This window comes from Pleurotus ostreatus (assembly GCF_014466165.1).
Source record: "Pleurotus ostreatus strain PC9 chromosome Unknown scaffold_4, whole genome shotgun sequence".
NCBI classification, from domain to species: Eukaryota; Fungi; Basidiomycota; class Agaricomycetes; order Agaricales; family Pleurotaceae; genus Pleurotus; species Pleurotus ostreatus.
Window position 1 is genome coordinate 1,919,459 of NW_023503159.1, and position 15,755 is coordinate 1,935,213.

Consider the following 15,755-nt stretch of genomic DNA (forward strand, 5'->3'; position numbering starts at 1 on the left):
AGCTTCAAAGTAATGAAATGGTCATGGTCGACCTAGATGCGTGACAACTGTCACTCACCCGTGACCGACCCAATGTGTGACAAAGGCAGTCACCACACTCATTATTAGTCCTCCATCATAAACCGACCTGCTTTACCCCGAACCACTTCCACCGTCCGCAAATTTTGCCTTGCCAGCTCAAAAGGCTCGCATTTCTGAGCCATGAGCGACGACCAGGATCAAGGACGCGCACAATATCCCTGGTCGAACCCTCAGCTCAACTCTCAGAACGCATTGCACGGGCTCTCCGTCAACCCAGACGTTTCGCGCTCGCAACGACCCCCAAATCAACAAAGATACGACACTCGAAGCCCATACTCGGCACCCGCAGGGAACCCTGGTCGTCTGCCAGAACGGCCAAATCTACCAACGAGATCTTCGACGGTGGGGACGCCGGATCCTGATCGCAATCAGAACGCAGACGACTTGGTCCCTCATGCAAAGAGCGAGGATTTGAACCATGGATACTATGGCGCACCTTTGCCGGGATCATCACCCACCCAAGACAGTAACTATCTCTCTGCTAACTCTAGAAGTCGTCCATCGACACCTGGTTCCTCTTCTAACCGAAATAACCCCTCTTCCTCCTCTGGTCACTCCGACGAGTCAGACAGACGTCTGAGCGTGACTTCATTCTCTTCTGCCCAGTCCGGTTCATCTTCCCAGTCCGGTGGTACTCGTGCTCCCCCTACTACAGCTTCTTCTACATCCGCTTCCGTCTCTGCGTCTGCCATAGCTTCGTCGTGAGTCTCGATATCCCATTCTGTTGCACATTGACCTGCAACGTCTCTCGAAACCGCGATCCCGTCTCACTACGTCCCATTACAGAGCATGTGCATCGTGCGGGAAGCCTATGTCAGGGTCGTTCGTTCGGGCATTAGGTACTGTGTTTCATTTGGACTGCTTCAAGTGCATGGTATGTGGCCACTACGTCCCACGGCTTGACAAAATCCAATTTTGTCTCCACTCTAGGACTGCGGAGAAGTTGTTGCCAATAAATTCTTCCCTTTCGAGGGGTCCGAAGGCAGTCAACAACCGCTATGCGAGCGAGATTACTTCCGTCGGCTCAACCTCATATGTGCAAAGTGCAACATGGCCCTAAGAGGGAGTTACATTACGGCTTGCAGTGAGTAGTATGTTATCATAGTCATAGTGCTTTCGGTGAGCTTGAATTCCAGACAAGAAGTTTCATGTCGAACACTTTACTTGCTCCCTTTGCCCTACCCTCTTCGGTCCTCAAGACTCCTACTACGAACACGATGGCAACGTTTACTGCCACTTCCACTATTCGACTCGATTTGCGACGAAATGCGCCGGGTGCAGTAGCGCCATTCTCAAACAATTCGTGGAGATAAATCGTAACTCTCGTGACGAGTGCTGGCATCCAGAGTGTTATATGATTAACAAAGTGAGTTGACGCTATCGCTGAGTTGTGGGGTGTCTAAGCTTGCGTAGTTTTGGAATGTCAAAGTCTCCTCTCGTCGACCGACAAGTACAACTTCGGTGGACACTGCTACGGCATTGTCTTTCACAGACGATGAACAACGCGATACGCCCTCATCTCTCAAAGAGAGGCAAATTCGAATGGAGCAACAAGTGTATCGGATATGGACGTATGCTTCCGATCTCTATTCAAAGTCTTCTCCACCGTTAATCGTCCCCTAGCGTATTATCTGCCTTCGAAGAGTCAAGCGCTGCTTGCATCTCAGATATGCTTCGCCAAGTCAGCAACGGGCAATATCTAGACGCTATCCGGATGGCCGAGAAATTTATCCTTCACGTCGAGGTCCTCTTCGCGACGATTGACGACCTCGAGTACCATTTCTTGCGACTTAACCAGAAAGGTATTGTCCAATCAGTTTTGACTCCCACTTATTCTCACCCTGGCTCCTTTTGCTGGCTCCAAAGGGATGTCTCATGTTCGAGAGGCCAGGATGCTATGTCGGAAGACTGTCGAACTTTTTACTCTTCTATCCCATACTCAGGAAACTGGAGCCCGCAGAATGGGCATGACGCAAGAGCTTCTGGCCCTTGTTACCGGTTTGGCCCACTATCTCAAGATCCTCATCCGGATTGCCCTTACGGGTGCATTAAAGCTGGAGCGGGAACAAAGTGTCAACGAAGCCATGTCCGGTTTCTTGGATAAGCTCCACCTTTTAGCCGTCCAGGGAGGGAACCCTTCAGCGAGAAGACTTCTCAAAGGCTCTAATGGAGAACTCCTCCATTCGAACGGTGGCAACATTGGAACACAAGGCGTTGCGTATGGATTTAGAAGTTTGGCGCCGGAGAATGCTGGAGAATCGCCGTTTTCTAACACCGGTGCATCGAAGCTTTCACCAACGAATCCGCCATCCGATCTTTGCGTCAAATGTGGAGTTACGGTCGAGGAGGATTGCGTGCGCTTGGGCACGTATCAGCGATGGCATTCAAATTGCGTCTCATGTGCAACGTGTGGCAAAGTGGCAGCCGCGCCAATAGTCAAGGAGCCCAAAGGTTCCGATGAGAAAGACAAGGACGGCCAACCTCCGAAATTGTCGACAGCCCGGCGCCCGCCAGCGAACGTTGGTGCCTTCGTATTCGATCCGGCGTCCATGATGGAAACTACGTCTTTTGGCGACGTCCCGACAACTATTTACTGCACCGATCATGCTCAGCCCAATTGCCGGGGTGGCTTCCAAGCCGTACAGCGCCTGGAGCAGTACGCATTCCTCCTCAACGTCGCCCTCCGGCGCCTGTATCTGCTACTGAAGAAGCAAGGTGTAGTGCCGTTATCACCAGGTATGTCACTTCCTTGGCTCTAGACTTGTTATCATCAATATTCATAGACGTTTCAGTCACCAATCATGCCTCTCCGTACAGCGACACCACGGAGGGTTCTGATCCTTATCGCAATAACAATGACATCATGCGAATGAAGTCTGTTCATTTGGATCGAAAGCTCTCTGCGACCGCCCACCTTCCTAAGCGTTCTACCATCGTCGAGAGTCCGGCGGGCCGAACTGCCCATCCGCATGATGTGCTGAAGCCTCAAAAGTCTCAGGAATTGGGTGTCGCTCAGTCACAGCGGTCTGCCGCAAACATTCCTGCTGCTCATCACGGCTCGCAAGGGCAAGTCCACCACCACCACCATGCACTTCAACCTGGAGGTCGCTCGCCTCAACTTACGAGCCAGCCAGCACCTGGGTCCACGCAGTCTGCACGGCCGCAGCTGGGCCGTTTGCCTATTGACAGTACTCAAGGTGGACAGGTTCTACGCCCTTCTTTCGCACGCAATAACACCGAAGTCATGATCGTGGATGACAGCACTCCAAATTCCCCGGCTGGAGGGGCGGAAGATGCCTTGCTCACGTCTGTGCCAGACGATGGTATAACCTTGGCAGACATCCCTCAAATCATGGAAAGAGCTCAAGCTCGAGAGCAACATCGACCGAGACAGCACGCAGTACCCTTCGTCGCGGACCTAAACGCGCTGGAGTTGACTATTGTCAAGCATGCCGCCGTGCTTGCCCTTAGCCGTTCACCCTTGAAGGATCAATTCGACCTCGATGACATTTTAGAGTCGCTGGAGAACAAAAAGGGTGGCTTTTGGAATAAGTTCCTATTCAAGGCCAATGACAAGAAGATAAAGAAGAAAGGCAAGCAATGAACTTCGTAGACATGAAAAATACTGACTACTTTCTGTCTAGGCGTTTTCGGTGTCCCTCTTGAGCTTCTGGTAGAACGGGAAGGTGCTGATTCGCTGCTTGGTGCGTCGCGGGCTACGCTACGGGTGCCGAGCTTCATCGACGATGTAATCTCGGCTATGCGTCAAATGGGTTTGTCTTCGTCATCTTATCGACATTCCCTGTTAATTAATTCTTTTCCTCAGACATGTCCGTCGAGGGAATCTTCCGAAAGAATGGCAATATCCGACATCTCAAGGACCTCACAGAGGCTATAGATCGTGACCCATCGTCGGTTGACCTAAGCTCAGATCATCCGGTCCAACTGGCGGCGCTCCTCAAAAAGTTCCTCCGTGACCTCCCCGATCCTCTTCTAACTTTCAAGCTGCATAGGCTACTCGTCGTTACTCAAAGTAAGTCCGAATACCCCTTGCCTAAGTTTTCTGCTCAAATCATATGGATAGCCCTTCCACAAGAAGCCGACAGGCGACGGTATCTACACCTGGTTTCGTTACTTCTTCCCAAGAGCCACCGGGACACTATGGAGGTTCTGTTCGTATTTCTCAAATGGGTTGCCTCCTTCGCCCACATGGACGAGGAGACGGGGAGTAAAATGGATCTTGGGAACTTGGCGACCGTCATTTGCCCCAGTATTCTTTATCCCCGAGGACGCGATCCTCGGGATGAGAGTTTCGGACCTTTTGGTGCCATTCGCGTGGTGACCGCCCTACTCGAAGACCAGGATCTATTCCTCACGGTTCCCGAAGACTTCCTGGACATTATCAACGACAAAGAGTACTTCGCCAGCGCAGTGGATTTGCCAGGCAAAGACTTCATGAGGAAGTGCGACACTTGGCTGCGGTCGAAAGGTCGCGCAGGGGCTAGCAATGGGCCACCACATAACCAACGTCCCCCTCCAGGCTCACCATATCCAGAGCGTCCCCCACTCGGTCATTCAGTCAGTGAGCGTACCGCCCGCCCTCCCCCTCATTCAGCGCCGCCGGGCACGCCGCAAGGCAATGGAGCGTTGTATCTCCCACCGTCTGCGTTGCAGAGCATGTCACTAGCGCAAGCGCAAACACCTCCCCAGAGCCACGAATGGAGACCGCCGTTGCCACCTTCCGACTCGAACATCTCCCGATCCCCCATGTCTAGGCCAAGCTTTGATCAAGCCAACATGCTTCCACCCAATACAAACGGGTACACACCGGCTGTGCAACAGCGTACATGACTGCACCATTGACTTTGTATGTTATTCTTCCGCGACGTTCATTGTGTTATCTTCAAACATCTCCGTTGCTTCGTACACTCTTTTACGCTGAATTTCTCCACCACCTGTATTCTATCCCATCGTCTGCAAATATTGTCATGAGAAGGACGAGAATATCTACGCAGTACTCACGATACCCTGTTGCATAGAATTATGCATACATCATTCGGTATATACCGTAAATGCCAAACAGATGCACTAAATAACCACGCTTGCTCTGGTACTCACTAACATGCTAATTCCAGTGACAGTGGAGAAGAAAATGCCGCCAGAGGTGTATGGGATGATCTGTTCATATGCTTGTCGCGATTGGGGGTATACAGGCCGCTCGCTCTCAGCCGTGTCCAAATATACGAGGGATATCTCTGCCCCTTATAAATTCCAGTCTATCTCCCTCATCAACCTCTTCGAAATTCTCTCATTTACCTCTGTCCTACAACAGACGCCGCAAGACGCCCGGCGTGTTCGCTACCTCTTCCTCAGTGACTCGCCGCTATCCGACGATCCGCGTTGGGACGACCATGGCATCGAAGATTCGGCCTACGTGCGTCGCAAAACGGGCGCCAGCAAGGCGGTCATGGACATCCTGGGGCTTGTCGCTCCAACCGTAGAGATCATCCATGGGCTCTTCCTAAGGCCACACACATTCTGCTTGCTCCCCTCATCGTTAGACTTTCCAGTTTTGACGGAACTCGCGCTGTACCACCATTACCGCTCAAAGCCCGACGAGAGAACGGTTTATCCTACGCTTCGCGATCTGCGCTTGATCTCATGCCCGTCTCTGCACAAAGCCGACTTCAAGTGGATAACGCAGCTCGCGCCAGGCCTGACGCACCTCTACGTCTCGGCGGCGCATCCATACTACGATATGCTGTTCCAAGACTTTGCGAAGACGGTGGAGAAAGTCTTGTCAGAGGGGCTACTTCCGAAAGATGTACAGCTGTTGGTCGAGTTACCTGATCTCGAGGAGTACGACATCAACGACGAACATCGCGCGTACATTGAACAGCTTCGGCAACTGGCTACAAAATTCTCAAGAATGTCGCTGGTCGAGTCACCAGCGGACATCGCCACTAGCGAAGACGCTGAGCAGCAGTGGCTGAAGAGTGTGAACAGATAAGGAACAGCTGGGAGTCGGACTACAGCAGCAACGATGACTATTTATTATGCATTACTTATGATCGCAAGCTGACTTGAATTCATACGCATAGGCTGCATAGTGTATTTTGGAAGCAGAACTGCCGCTGGACATGTATTGCATATGGGGACATGATATAGAACAATTACTTGAGGGGAATGCTAGAAATAATGACTTAACATAGGACAGTTGGACGATCATGCGGGATTACTCACAAACGAGAAGCTGTTTAGGATGATTGAGGGAACATTGAGACCTGATTTTGACATCAAAGACAGGGAGTTGCTTACAGTGTGTGGCACCAATCTAAACGGGACATCAGGTGAATCTCAACTGATAACAGCAAAATACGACGTACACCAGGGCGACCGTGCTTGACCGGCTTGTACGAGCACGAGAACTCAGCAAGGTAGTGGCCAGTCATCTCGGGCTTTATTTCCACCGAGTTGAAGACCTTGCCGTTGTAGATACCAACGACGCTGCCGATCATCTCCGGCACGATAATCATGTCACGCAAGTGTGTCTTGACTACGGCGGGCTTCTCATTGGGAGGGGCCTCCTTCTTGGCCTTGCGGAGCTTCTTGATGAGGCCCATTGGGCGGCGCTTGAGGCCGCGTTGGAACCGGCGACGAGCACGGGCGTGGACGAGCTATTAACCTGCGTCGATATAGGGATCATTGCATGAGGTATTTAGCACGAACCTCAACGAACTGAGGATACGAGATCAGTTAATAAGACACTATTCACTCAAATCAGATGGGAATGGACGCACGTCCTCATTGTTCATGTCCAGGAGCTTGTCGAGCTCAACACCACGGTATGAGAATGTGCGGAAGGTTCTCTTCTTCTTGAGGTCGGCGGCAACTTGGGGGTCGGTGACTTCAGCCTAGCATGGATTCAGCAACAAGCAGGACATTGATTCGCGGATAAATTCACCATGTTGGGTAGTTTTGAGGTCGTCGGGGTCGTTGAGGTCGACTCTCGATAATCCTTTGCGCTGTCTGGAGGGTGGATGACTAATGCGATCCCACGGAGTCGGTGGCTTGGGGAGTGTCACGTGCAACTATACAGGACACCACCGTGCTCAGGCGCTACCCGACCACAATTTACGACGCTCATCGTTAACTAAAAGCCGTCGTCGGATAGAATCCACAGGTCTTCCCATCGCGGATTAAAGGTGCGCTACAGTCACCCCACTCGGCCCCGCCCATGCTCTACCCAGTCATTTCCCCTCGGCGGTGCCACTCGGAATCAGTATGACTAACTTTGCGACTTATATTCCAGTGATTTGTGGCTACCGCACTCTAAAAGCACACCCCGATTTTTAAACATCAAACGTATGTCGCACAGGACCTTCCCAATCCCCAGCACTCATACGAGTACTTGACTTGCAGATGCGTTACATCGCCGCTTACTTGCTCCTTCAAACCGGAGGCAACGCCTCCCCATCCGCTGCCGATATCACGAAGCTCCTTGGTGCTGTGGGCATTGACGCCGATGAGGATCGCCTCAGCAAGCTCTTGTCCGAGCTCGAGGGCAAAGATGTCGCTTCCGTACGTTCGACCTCCTTCCATTAGTCCTGTGACAGCCCACCCCAAATCATACATTCCCACCCGTTTTCCATTTGTAACTTGATGGACGTTTTTCGCTGACATGTCACTCCATCGACAGTTGATTGCCGAAGGCTCCTCCAAGCTCGCATCTGTACGTTGTTTTGATTGTGTGGGGCGTTACGAAAAGATGATTCATCACTCCATCATAGGTTCCTTCTGGAGGAGGTGGAGGTGCCGCCGCCGCCCCTGCCGCCGGAGGAGCTGCTGCCGCTGCAGACGCACCCAAGGAGGAGGAGAAGAAGGAAGAAGAGAAGGTCAGCCCTTTGTGCGACCCTTTGACCTCATGTTTAACGTTAGACTTGTGTTCCAGGAAGAATCCGACGACGACATGGGCTTCGGTCTCTTCGATTAAACTTTGTTCTTACGAGAAGTCTAGTACGCTCTACATATATATACTTGTGTACATACATCCCTGGCTGCAGCAAATACAACCCTTTTGTCAGCCTGTCGATCTGTCTGCGCGCAGCCTATGAGCTTCGAAGAAGAGTGATGTTTGCTTCTGGCCATGTGTCCGTTTTCGGTTTAAGAATGCCGAGGGAGCTACCCGGCGGAATCAGGCGACGGTGTTGGCGGCAGGGGGCGGAACTGGGGCTTCTGGGATGATTGTCGGCGGCAAGGCTGATAAGGAGGCCGGCGGCAGGGTGCCGCACACGTGAGGATGCAGGAATCAGAACGATATTCTAAACGCCGAGTGAAAACGCCTCGTTTTTGTTCGTTATCCGACCTGTTCCGCTCAAAAAGCCAATGGGACATCCTCCCACATGGATCCATATTCCAGTAACCAAATGGCTGCTCAGGACGACCAGCACTTCATAAAGGGCCCAAAGCGAAAACGTCTCACAAAGGCCTGCGATCACTGCCATAAAAGCAAGCGCAGATGCGACGGCGCGTTGCCTTGCAGCAACTGGTAGGCAACTCTCCCGCTGCCACTCCAGGAGGCGCACTGACCACACAGCGACCACAGCTACTTTGCCTCAAAGACTTGCTCCTACACCGATGCCTCTGGCCGCCCAGTGCCCGCTCCCAGGCCGTTTCAGCAGCCAGACAGGGCTGACTCCAGTGCCCAGGGCACAAGCAGAATACCGCCAAATGCACCGCCAATACCGCCCACATATCCCCCAGACACCCGATATCCTACCTTTCCCCCACATCCACAACCGCATCCCCCGCAGAACCGTAATCAAGCCAATGGCTACCCGCCGAATGTATCACTATCACCTACTACACCATCGAGTGCAACCGCAGCAACGCCCGCACCCACACAGGGCGACCACATCGAACCTCCGGAAGACGAGGGCCTTGCTCTGCGGAAACGCCCACGGGCCGATCGCGATGGCATGCCCATCGACCCGCCGAATGCAACCCTAGTCATAGAGCGCCCAGTTCAAGTTAGCCTGGATCATGGCCTCACCCGCGAACTAACCAACTGTAAGCCGTACGTTATCAATGACTCTGTGTAGATCTCATTTTCCCCAGTGTTCTTCACCCACTGCCACCCTGCTCATGCCATCATACATAAGCCCTCATTCTCCACAGCTCTCCAACTAAACCGTGTCCCTACGTATCTACTCCACGCCGTCTGCGCTCTCGCCGCCCCACTATCGAAGCAGCTTCGCCTTCGCACCAACCCAATGCGGAACGCAGGGCGTCCCTTCGCTCAAGAGGCCATGAGCCTGATGTTCGACGGCGCCGGCCGATTGAAGGCAGACCCTAATTTAGCTACAGCCCAGGCCTTATGTCTGCTTCAACTGCACGAGATGTCCGTCTTTGATACCAGCGCAGGCCTAACTCAATGGGGGACTCGATATCATGGTACGCCATCATTCTCCCTCACCACCCCCAGGTAGTAACATTTCGCAGACCTCGCCTTGCAAATCATCGATTCTCTTGGCGTACATGCTCCTGAACATCCCACGCTGACACCTGTACCCTCCCCCGAATTTATCCACAAAGCGGTGGAACATGAATGCGTGCGACGGATATTCTGGCTGATATATGTAATTGATGTGATGAATGGTTTGTACTATAAGAAGCGTGGGGCAGGCTGGGAGCGCGCAATAGCTGGAGCTGGCATGCCTGGATTGGGTCGACATTTAATCTTGCGGGTGGAGGAGGGCCAAGGGACTGGTCGATTCACTCAGACGGAGCTGAAGTTGCGGCTTCCCGTTGACGAGACGAGTTTCGAGCTCTCAGTTCATTCAACCTTACCAGGTAAGGAATCAGGTCTTTATAAACCCCGCCCGTTTCATTGACACCTCTCCCAGAATATCTCTTTTTACCCGGAATTCGCACACAATACGCCTCCGAACTCGGCCATCTCATCAGAGTGCTTACCATCTACGCCAAGATAGAGCATGCCCTGGATTTACTCAACGGTTGGTACTCTTCGAAAGAGCCGTATTTGAATTTCCTAACCGAACGTTGTACGATATGCAGACCCAGACGCACACGGCGACCCGCCTGCAGTGCTCCAAGAGGCCGAGATAGCTCTTGACGTTTGTGCCTCTCACGGCTTCACACACAGTTTTCTGCTGAACTTGAATTTCAGTCTTGGGCAAATACACTGCCGGATCATCTGCGCTTTTCGGAGCAGAGTCTGCAAGTGCAGCTCTCGATGTTTGAGACCAGTTCAAATACTGGCGCGTGGTGTTATTGCATGACACATGTGCTGCATGCCAGCGCAGCATTGAGTTTGAACGCCGTGAGTGGTTCTCCGTAGCAGCATTCTAGACCCGCGTTCTAAGCGTTCTCTGTGTGTCTATCGCCGTTTTATTCCAGGCGCGACATCGATCACAATGGGCGTTCCAACGTCCCGAGGTACAATGGGCAATTGCACATCTTGAGTCAATCACCAACACTCTCGGTGGCAGAGCCAAGAACAGCGTACTTCGTAAGTGCCACACGTACTACGCTCGCAAGGGTGCCGCGCTCATGTAAACACCCTTTCTAGTCGGCGCTGTGATATGGGTCAGTTTCTCCATTTTTCGTAGCACTCGGACTGATTTTTCTGATGGAATATCTTACGTCTCACAAAGGCAACGGTCAAGTACACCAAACCCGATGAGAACAAGATCCGTGGCTGGGCAGCCGAGCATGAAGAATTCACGGCAGTCAAGATGCACGAACTAGCGCAGAAGGAATGGCGACTTGTTCATTCTCCTCAGCCTCGCCCCTTACCTTATCCACCCCAGGTTCCAACACATCAGCATTCACAGTCGCACATTCCTTCTCAGCGCGCACTCCCTCCGCCTGCACCATCCTCGCATCAGCACCAGCCATCACCACAGCACCCTAACCACCTGCCTGTCCGGAGGCTTTCAGAGGTACGTCCGCCACAGAGCATGCCAAATAATGGGATACCGGTCCCTCGGCCTCCCCCACACCAACACGGTGGGGACGTCTCCTATAACAATCGTGGAAGAAGTCCAAGTAATTCGCCATCAGCCTATCCAACAAACCACCCCGGAGCGAAGCTATTGGATGAGGTCCGTTTCTTCGGAGGAAGGGGGCCTGGGCCTATGCAGGGTGTTGAGAGAGATAGGGAGCGAGATAGGGAAAGGGAAAGGACGAACGGGGTGGTGATTGGGGGATCAGGGTCACAATCAGTGGGGGACTCGAAGGATTCGAGACGAATGGTACACGACGCGGACATTGACCCGTCCCTAGGCGACGGAATATACCCAGGCTCACGAAGGAACGAGGCAATGGGGGTTGGGAGTATACATGGAGAAGGGGGGTCCCAGGCGCAGTCCTTACCATCGCTGAAAGCAAGCGGTCTTCTCGACTGGCAGCAGAGAGATATGGCAAATGGATCTGGACAACCCATGGCGAGATCGCCACCTTCATCCTTGCTTGGAGGTGAACCTATGGACGTCAAACCAACAGGTCCATCATCGGCTATGCCTCCTGTCGGGCTACCATGGCTCGCTAACGAATAGGACCATGCCCTCGCGCGTTATCTTTCAATACACGGTATATATTTCCTTTGGATTTTCTGGCATGTTCCTCTGCTTTGTTTTATGCTATTCTCACGTCGTTCCCTCCATCAATGTCATCTGTGACTCATGTAATGTATTATCGTATGGTGCATGTGTAGCTTGCTAGTTCCTGGACTCTCGGATTCCCCACGCTTGGATTTTTTGAGGTACAACATGGGGCTCGGTATCGGTGGTTATATGTATATCTCACCATATAATGCATGTACAGCTTCAGGTCTTCGAGAACTCTGATCGGTTCCCTCTATTCGACGAGGTGGCTGCTATTCTTAGCTCGACAGGCTGTTGGCGAAAGCGTCACCACAAGAGGACGACCCGCGTTGTGCATTGCCGCGGAAATAGATATACGCCACGAACTTGTGTGAGTGAGTAGATGTCGAGGCTTGTCTTCGGGAGAACGTTAGTCGCGAGACTGCAGGGGTAAAAGTGCCTGCGTACTAAATTTGTAAGTTCATTAAAGGATCCATGAATAGCACTGATGCAATGGATGCGCAGTTCTGAGGGTCGGATCTGCGAGCATAATCATGCTCAACTATCCTTGCGCACACATGCAGTATTTTCGTGAAATCTAAGCTACGGCTCGCTCGCTCAAGGTTCGTTTGAAATCAACCACGGAGACATTTTGATTTACCTCCTCGTTTGTTCGACGTAAACAAACGTGGGAGAATTGGGTCTAGCCCCCATTTGCAACCCCCGCATCTGAAGTTCCAGTCTTGCGCGCACATGCATCGTAACGCATTTGCGTGTCCCTATCACTGCTTAAGCGAGTTCTCAGATCTCAGGCTCAAGGTCGACCACTAATGAGAGCTTCTGCATAATGGTATGACCGACGGTGCTTCAATTTCGCGTAAAAAAGCCTCGGCTCGCCATGACCCTTCAATATGCTCCGAGGGATCTTCCATGGATGGATGGAGTATTTGTGCCTTGGTCATTTAAGAATCAATTTTATAAGTAGGAACTGCGTCAACGTTTAAGCTTGCCGCTTGGGCCTTCTGATGGTCTGATACTACATCTACTTCGCACGAGTTGCAGTAAGATACATCCACTACAGCTAGTGGTACCGTCTTTCAAGGGAAAGGATGGCTGTCAAGATTCGCATCACTTTGCAACAGCTCAGTTCATTGAGATCGTACTAGTAGCGTCGTACATCGGTACGCGATGAAGAAGTTGGAGTTGAATTACTCTAGGGGCTAGAATTAGGGGTGTTTCCCTTGTACTCGAGCTCTGGCCCAGCATGCCGTATGATGTCTTCTCACATATGCCTTGTGCTGGTAGAATTGTTGATTCCTGGAATTCTGATCATTTTCTACTGCCTGCCGCAGCAACGCGCCTAAAGGCTTCTCTATGACTCACAATGTTACTGACTGTGCACACGGTCTCACAGCTGCTCTTCTCACCGCACCACCATGTCCACCGAAAAAGTGACAAGTAAGAGAGGGGATTTGCCTGCTCCTCTACTGACTAGTCGGGCGAAGCCCTCCCGGCCTTGGCGTCGTCTATTGGTACTCACAGCAGCTTGCGGCTACGCACTCCTATCTGCCACGACGCGCCGAGAGCTCTTCCCATTGAACTTGAAGCACGGCCATCACGATGAGGCCGTGTGTTTCCAACCAAATGAACTCACTCCAACCAAGAACGGTGATCTATGGACGGAGATAGGATCCACTATCAGCACAGATACGTTCAAGACGAAGGCGATTGAATGGTTGGCAGGAGCTGTTCGCGTTCCGTGAGCAACTCCAGCAGTATTGTAGATGTTCTGATCTGATCTGCGCAGTACGGAGTCGCACGATAAGATGGGCCCCATTGGCTCCGATCCGCGCTGGGAGGTCTTTGTGCCGTTCCACGCTTACCTACTTTCTGCTTTCCCTTTGGTGTGAGTCTATTGCAACATTACTAGCTGGACGCGCTGTGAACTTACTCCCGTCAGTCACTCTACGCTTGCCCTGACGAAAGTCAACACATACGGATTGTGGTACGAATGGACTGGTTCCGACGCGTCATTGAAGCCGCTTTTGCTTGCTGCGCATCAAGGTTCGTGCCCAGTGCTAGAGGCCAACCGCGCGACACATGCTAATTTGAACTTGTTGGCAGATGTCGTTCCTGTAGATCCCACCACCGTCGATCAGTGGGAGCATCCACCATACTCTGGATTCTTCGATGGTACGAATATCCGTTATTGATGAGAATAACCATTAATGGTGCATCTACGAAAAGGCGAACGAATCTGGGGTCGAGGTACTAGCGACGACAAGGGCGGGTTGATTGGCATCCTGTCCGTCGTATTTCCCCGTCTCCCATCTGTTCGGGCGCTCACAATGACAATTCGATTGTCGTAGGTCCACTATAGAAACACTCTTGGCCAATGGATTCAAACCCACACGCACGGTAGTCCTCGCCTTTGGATTTGACGAAGAGACCAATGGTGTCCACGTATGTTAAGACTCAATTTCCCATTGACTGGTTCTTCAGTTTAACATCGTTAACTCAGGGCGCTGGTCATCTTGGCAAAGCGCTCGGCGAACACTACGGTGAACGCTCCTTCGCAATGGTCGTAGATGAAGGAGGTATGTCCAAAACACGCCCAATCGTGAACGTTGAGGCTTGACTTGGATATGAGCAGCTGGCTTTATGGAGACCTTCGGTACCGTTTTCGCCACGCCCGGAATCGCCGAGAAGGGTGGCTTGGATGTCAGAGTTGACGTGACCTCTGCGGGCGGTCACTCTTCAATTCCACCTAAACATACCGTTCGTATGTATCCCTCCTTTCGTGGAACTGCTTACTCACCCGTCCGAAAGAGCATTGGTATACTCGCGGCCTTGCTAGTCGAGTACGAATCGAACCCATATGAAGTCCACATTGTCAGTTCTATCGACTAACTTCGAGTATCAACATATCATAACGATATATATCATTTAGGACCCCCATTCACCTGTCTTCGGTACTCTCTCCTGCTTTGCGGAGCACGCAAAGCAGCTTCCTTCGGACCTTCGCAAGGCGATCAAACAGGCACCCCATTCCAAGAAGGCCATGCGCAAACTGGAAAATGTGATTTTAGCAGACAATATGTATAGGAGTCTCATAGGCACTACTCAAGCCATCACTTTGACTCAGGGTGGCGTGAAATCTAATGCCCTACCCGAGCAGGCTTGGGCAGTGATTAACCATCGCATCGCGACGGAGAGGTGTGTAGCATTCCACCACATCCTAGATCTAACATCGAACCTTTATTCGCACAGCTCGGTCGCCGCCACAGTGGAGCACGACACCCAGTTACTCAAATCTCTGGCAAACAAATTCAACCTCACATACACCAGCTTCGGGGCGCAGATCTCTGCGAAGGACGCGCCATCTAGCGGAACGCTCACTCTCAGCGACGCATGGGGTACCGCACTGGAGCCAGCGCCCATAACTCCTACAGGGCGGGACGCAGCGCCGTACGCTCTCCTCGCTGGGACCATCAAGGCCACCTTCAACTCCCACCGATCGCTCCAGGGCAACAACATCGCTATGAGCCCGGGTATAATGACTGGGAACACGGGTGAGTGACCATCCCACCATTCCATGACCCCTGCTATTGGGCGCTGATGTTAACCTGTGTCATGGTTGGTTGGCTAGATACGAGATATTATTGGAAGCTTTCTGACCATATCTTCCGGTACAATCATCAAAACCAAGGAAACGGCACTGATGTGCTTGGTGGAATACACACAGTAAACGAATGTGCGTTCTCTCTGTATGCAGTCATTTGCACATGTTGATCGATGATCTCTGGTGGCCACAGATATTGGTGTGGATGCATTCCTCGAGATGATCAGGTTCTTCACCACGTTGATCCTGAACGCGGATGAGAGCGTTACACTGTAAATATAAATCACGATATCAAAGCTGTAATCGTAGAATTCCCAGAAATGCTGAATTTGCAGCAGTGCTCTTACTCGTAGAGTTGTCCATATAATTCGACGCAGGTCTTATTCTTGGGAGACGGTGATGGGCGGGCTTCGCGTTTGAACTCTTCAACCATTCCTAGGGGTATA

At 52.0% G+C, this 15,755-nt stretch overlaps 6 protein-coding genes across 6 annotated transcripts; 5 read left to right on the forward strand and 1 right to left on the reverse strand.

Annotated features, from left to right (window-relative positions):
* Positions 1-201: 201 nt before the first annotated feature.
* On the forward strand, positions 202-4,932 carry PC9H_006450 (uncharacterized protein; the record flags this gene model as incomplete). Its single annotated transcript, XM_036775998.1, has 11 exons — positions 202-782; positions 868-955; positions 1,012-1,165; positions 1,281-1,447; positions 1,495-1,652; positions 1,705-1,883; positions 1,948-2,817; positions 2,874-3,674; positions 3,726-3,854; positions 3,908-4,114; positions 4,166-4,932. The coding sequence occupies 11 exons, from the start codon at positions 202-204 to the stop codon at positions 4,930-4,932; spliced, it is 4,101 nt and encodes a 1,366-aa protein (XP_036632017.1).
* Positions 4,933-5,203: 271 nt separating this feature from the next.
* On the forward strand, positions 5,204-6,091 carry PC9H_006451 (uncharacterized protein; the record flags this gene model as incomplete). Its single annotated transcript, XM_036775999.1, has 1 exon — positions 5,204-6,091. The coding sequence occupies one exon, from the start codon at positions 5,204-5,206 to the stop codon at positions 6,089-6,091; it is 888 nt and encodes a 295-aa protein (XP_036632018.1).
* Positions 6,092-6,254: 163 nt separating this feature from the next.
* RPS15 (ribosomal protein S15) lies at positions 6,255-7,048 on the reverse strand (the record flags this gene model as incomplete). The annotated part of the gene is made up of 7 exons (XM_036776000.1): positions 6,255-6,270; positions 6,325-6,334; positions 6,400-6,415; positions 6,468-6,758; positions 6,811-6,819; positions 6,882-6,995; positions 7,046-7,048. 7 exons carry the CDS (start codon positions 7,046-7,048, stop codon positions 6,255-6,257), a joined length of 459 nt encoding a protein of 152 aa, XP_036632019.1.
* Positions 7,049-7,365: 317 nt separating this feature from the next.
* RPP2B (60S acidic ribosomal protein P2) lies at positions 7,366-8,074 on the forward strand (the record flags this gene model as incomplete). The annotated part of the gene is made up of 5 exons (XM_036776001.1): positions 7,366-7,392; positions 7,504-7,662; positions 7,781-7,813; positions 7,872-7,976; positions 8,033-8,074. The coding sequence occupies 5 exons, from the start codon at positions 7,366-7,368 to the stop codon at positions 8,072-8,074; spliced, it is 366 nt and encodes a 121-aa protein (XP_036632020.1).
* Positions 8,075-8,483: 409 nt separating this feature from the next.
* Positions 8,484-11,660, forward strand: PC9H_006454 (uncharacterized protein; the record flags this gene model as incomplete). Its single annotated transcript, XM_036776002.1, has 10 exons — positions 8,484-8,629; positions 8,687-9,150; positions 9,199-9,534; positions 9,583-9,933; positions 9,987-10,097; positions 10,159-10,217; positions 10,271-10,423; positions 10,501-10,612; positions 10,673-10,689; positions 10,758-11,660. The coding sequence occupies 10 exons, from the start codon at positions 8,484-8,486 to the stop codon at positions 11,658-11,660; spliced, it is 2,652 nt and encodes an 883-aa protein (XP_036632021.1).
* A 1,463-nt stretch (positions 11,661-13,123) lies between these two features.
* Positions 13,124-15,585, forward strand: PC9H_006455 (uncharacterized protein; the record flags this gene model as incomplete). The annotated part of the gene is made up of 13 exons (XM_036776003.1): positions 13,124-13,446; positions 13,495-13,593; positions 13,648-13,751; positions 13,812-13,880; positions 13,935-13,992; positions 14,057-14,150; positions 14,209-14,284; positions 14,341-14,465; positions 14,517-14,579; positions 14,638-14,903; positions 14,958-15,259; positions 15,337-15,441; positions 15,503-15,585. The coding sequence occupies 13 exons, from the start codon at positions 13,124-13,126 to the stop codon at positions 15,583-15,585; spliced, it is 1,767 nt and encodes a 588-aa protein (XP_036632022.1).
* Between the last annotated feature and the right edge of the window lie 170 nt (positions 15,586-15,755).